Source organism: Salvelinus sp. IW2-2015, unplaced genomic scaffold (genome assembly GCF_002910315.2).
Source record: "Salvelinus sp. IW2-2015 unplaced genomic scaffold, ASM291031v2 Un_scaffold1117, whole genome shotgun sequence".
Classification (NCBI taxonomy): Eukaryota; Metazoa; Chordata; class Actinopteri; order Salmoniformes; family Salmonidae; genus Salvelinus; species Salvelinus sp. IW2-2015.
In genome coordinates this window covers 349,722-354,064 of record NW_019942734.1, presented here as the reverse complement: position 1 = coordinate 354,064, position 4,343 = coordinate 349,722, and the positions used below count along the sequence as shown (strand labels likewise).

Here is a 4,343-nt window from a genome sequence, read left to right as displayed (position 1 = left end):
GAGTACCACTGGCTAGGTTACAGCTCTTGTTGTTATGGATCTCTTTGTATCTCACCTGGAGAGTACCACTGGCTAGTTACAGCTTCTGTTGTTATGGATCTCTTTGTATCTCACCTGGAGAGTACCACTGGCTAGTACAGCTTCTGTAGTTTGGATCTCTTTGTATCTCACCTGTGAGAGTACCACTGGCTAGTTACAGCTTCTGTGTTTATGGATCTCTTTGTATCTTACCTGGAGCTGTTGCATGTTGAGCTGGAGTTGAGTTCTGGCTTCCGATTCTGGAGTCTGTTCTGTCCTCTGCTGTGGGTTTCTGTAGCTTTCTGTCTCGGCTGCTTTCTGCTCTTGGTACCCTTTGGTTCGTTCAGAGCTGATGTCCATCGTCTCGGTCCAGGGATGTATTTATGCACCTGGGATTTTAAGGGTGGTGGGGGTCAGCGGCACAGCTAGAGATGGGTAGAAAGGGGGGGTCACTCAGTCACTGCTTTCTTGTGTCTCTCATTCCATGTTCTTTACATGCATGTACCGCCATTAGCATTCAGCCTTTGAGAGAGGCATGTCATTAACTTTACTTCGTCAGCGACGTAGCGTTTAGCTCAGGTAGTTTGAGCCCCATGACAGAGGTCAGGGGTAAGGGCATTGGAGTTTCCGCTATGGTTTAGCCTTGATATACTTTTTTATAGAGTTGATCATGCTATTACGTTCCGGTTTTATTGTTGTGTAAAATAACCTCCGAAATAGTTTGAATCTGTATTTTCAATAAGTCGTGACATTTCTCACAAAATATTTGATTAGTTTTGACCAGGCAAGTCAGCTAAGTAGCTTTTCCATTTCACATCTTGCACATGTAGGCCAGATGGTTCTCAAAAGGTCTTAACAAGGGTAGTCTCGGATAGTTTGGTAGAATTACCACCTTTCCAAGTCCCACTATTCCTCATTCTAATGAATCGAAGGATGGATTTTATATGTTCCGCTGTTGGTTCTTTCTCAAATGGTTCAGAGTATATAGTCTAAATGTTGACTGGGGTGGTGTTGTTCCAAATGGAACCCTAAACTACTATAGTGCCAACCAATAGGGAATGGTGTGCCATTTAGGAGACGCCATGGATCCAGGTTTAACTCCTCTTGTTCCTCTTGTTTCTTTCTTAACCCAGGCAGCTGCTCCAGTCGTAAAGGTCTCAACGGAGCTGTTCGGTCCACGAGTACTATGGGCACCTTCTCAGGCCAGAGCGTGCGCTTTAAATGACGTCGGTGTGTGGGCACGTGATGAGTCTGGATTTCATAGGTAGGTTGTTGTTGATTTTAGGCTAAATCCCTACATTTTTTTGACTGGATTCAATATGTGTCTCAAATCTTGGTGTGATAAGTTGATAACTCCGGTGCCTGTTCTGTCCCCCTCTCCTCTCTCCAGGGAAGTATAATAACTGGGACAAGGTGGACCAGCTGAACTCTTCACTAAAGCCCCTACCGAGAAGAAGGAAGCCAACCCCAAACTCAACATGGGCAAGTTCCTACAGGTTCGTCTGTGTCTTCTAGTCACATCTGAAGGGTATTGGACAGTTTGGAAACAGCCGCGTCAATTTGCCTGTTCAATCGTTCATGTAGTCTGTTCCAAACCCCTCCCTCTATATCAGTTGATTGGTCTATCGTTCATGTAGCCTTCCAACCCCTCCCTCTATATCAGTTGAATTGGTCTCTTTCGTTAAAGAAAATATAAAAAATATTCTGAGTCACTATCTTAAAAATCAAAATAAAAAATCTCTATATATATATATATATAATACTATAATATTAATATATATATTTTTTTAAATATAAAATGTATTTTATTCATAATACAAAATCAAACTTACTATTGCCTACATCAACATGTCTTAGCAAAACCAAACACAGGTATGTAACAATGCTCAAAACATACATAAATATAAATATAAACAATTTAAGATGCAATTATATTCACTCTGAAATATCTCTTACTTATATATTCATGAAGATGTATATCTTGTTGTTATTTCACTAGGGTTCTTGAACTATCTTCTCCAGGTTTGAAGGCAAAGGATGAGAACATCGTGCTTTTTGAGTAAATCCCAAATTCCAACACGTTTACGTTCTCACTATAGCAGGGCTTCCGAGTGGCTCGGCGGTCTAAGGCACTGCAGATGCTAGACGCGTCAGTACACTACAACCTGCACCCTGTCAACGCACAAGATTGGCCTACTTCACGAGTACATCACAAGTGCTAGGCATCAGAGTAATTCTAACATCTTCCAGCTACTGCTTCTAAAGGAAGGCTAAGGCACCATTATGACGTAATATATAATTATAATTAATGCGTATTGAATGATTAATCTCCTGATTTCAGTTCATTGGGTAGCTTCTCTGGAAGAGACGAAGAATTCTCTGCTTGGCTTAAGTCAGGCGCATTGAGTAAACGTGCAGGGTGGTTGTCCCAAATTCCAGAGTGCTAGGCCCCTGGTAAACAACAAACAAGCATCACGAAGGCCTAATCGCAATACACCACCAACTCCTTCTGCCCGTGAGCTGTCCATTTACCCGGAGTTGCACTTTTGTTTTATAGACGTGTATAGCAGCATATGCGTTAGGCTTTCGCTGTAACTTAGCTTCGATGGATCTGAGTATGTGGTACGTTGATGTGACCTAGACAGTATGATCCATGATGTGGGTCTATCTCTGACTCGGCAGTTCTCGGCGAACGGAGGCCACGGCACGCTCAGCCTTCAGCCTCAGCTGCTTCTTAGTTTGATCTACACTTGGGCAATATTGCAGTGATTTGCTAGAGTGAATCTCTTGATATTTTTCATTGGATTTGAGTTGTAGAAACGATGGAAGTATTTTGTCTTTCCTAACCCTGAGTAGCTGTATGCCACATTTTACGGTTGAAGGCAAATTTCTTATATAAAGATATTAAAAGAAACGAGATCAAGTTCAAGGACTGTCAGATGCTCCAATGGATTGTACTTACCAACAAACATCACATGGCCTTTCTTTTAAAATCAATTACACAAGTATATATTTTTAACAACCTGCAATTTAGCTAAAAAGAAATCCAGGTTACGCAGGCAATTTAACCAGTGAAATTTCTGTGGCATTTCTCTTGCGTTCATGCACGGCAGAGTGTCAGGGTATATTGCAACATGTTGGGACCACCCTGGCTCTGTTGCGAAACAATTTTGCCAGAACTTTACTAATTATGACAACAATGAAGAGTATTCGAATCGCTTGTGCAATGTAACAGGAATAATTTAGACTCAGGATTGCCCAACACCGTTAAGATAAAATACGGAAACGGAATAAACTTTGTTTCGAGGTGCATTAAGTTTCCGTTATTAGTTCAAAAGGTATTATAGGTTTAGAGGAGAAATAGTCAGACGCGTTATAATTCCTTATCCAGGTGATGTATGATCAGGGGCTAGGGACTAGAGCTACCCTTCACTATGACTGCTCTTGATTCTCATTGGCTATTATAATGCTGTGAGGCATAATGTAAAGACAGACTATGTGCTTTGATTTAGTATTTTTCTCCTTGACTGTTGCTATTAGGCTCATTCTTATAGCAGAGTATGAGCTACAGTGCTACTGAGTGATCGGCGGAGGATTTTTTTAATGGAAGGTCAAACCGTCAAATGAATTGTTCGTTTGATTTTTCTTCAAGAATGGTTTKRTGGTACAGGAGTTGAATGTRGTTAGGAATTTTCTGGMATTTGGACAAATGTCTTTTAACAGTTTAAAGCTGGTAAAAAAAGTAATGTAATTTAAGCTAAGGCTAGTTGTTGTCTTTAGTTGCACAGATGTAATGTTACTCCTTGGTGTTTTATATACACTCAGCTTCAGCTGCCAGTAGCCTAATGACAGGACATTATATCATTAAACCAGAGACAGTATATCCCTGGGTTTAACAATGATATTCAACCCCCTTGTGTTTTCTGTGTTCAGCTCCAACTCAACATCGATACTCAAAACTCTATGTTTTCTCCCTGTGTGTGTGTGTGTTTTCCTATGCAGCACCTGCGTCTGCTACTCCTGTGCTTGCTGGCCATGCGTCAGTGCCTGTGTGTGCCCCTGGGTGGCCAGTGTGTGGACGAGAGCTTCTGCACTAGCAGCCTGCAGGAGTACCACGCACAGCTAGTCAGCCTGCCCAACCGCCTTAACGAACGCAGTGTAGCCGCCTGGAACTACGTGTGAGTACCTTTACTGGACGGATGGATTGGAAGAATGTATTAGACTATTCAAATGCATGTACAGCCACACACTTATGAGTGCTAATCACCATTGCAGCCTTGGATACTAGGCTTCTGAGACTGTGTGCAATGCATGTTTCCTTTCTA

At 41.8% G+C, this 4,343-nt stretch overlaps 1 protein-coding gene across 1 annotated transcript in view; it reads left to right on the top strand.

Moving 5' to 3' along the window:
- The first annotated feature begins 4,014 nt into the window (after nt 1-4,014).
- The window catches only part of LOC139024161 (interleukin-17F), a 2,126-nt gene continuing 1,797 nt past the window's right edge, over nt 4,015-4,343 (top strand). The window contains 1 exon segment of the mRNA XM_070438691.1: nt 4,015-4,196. Within this exon segment, the coding sequence (XP_070294792.1) occupies nt 4,015-4,196 (182 nt within the window).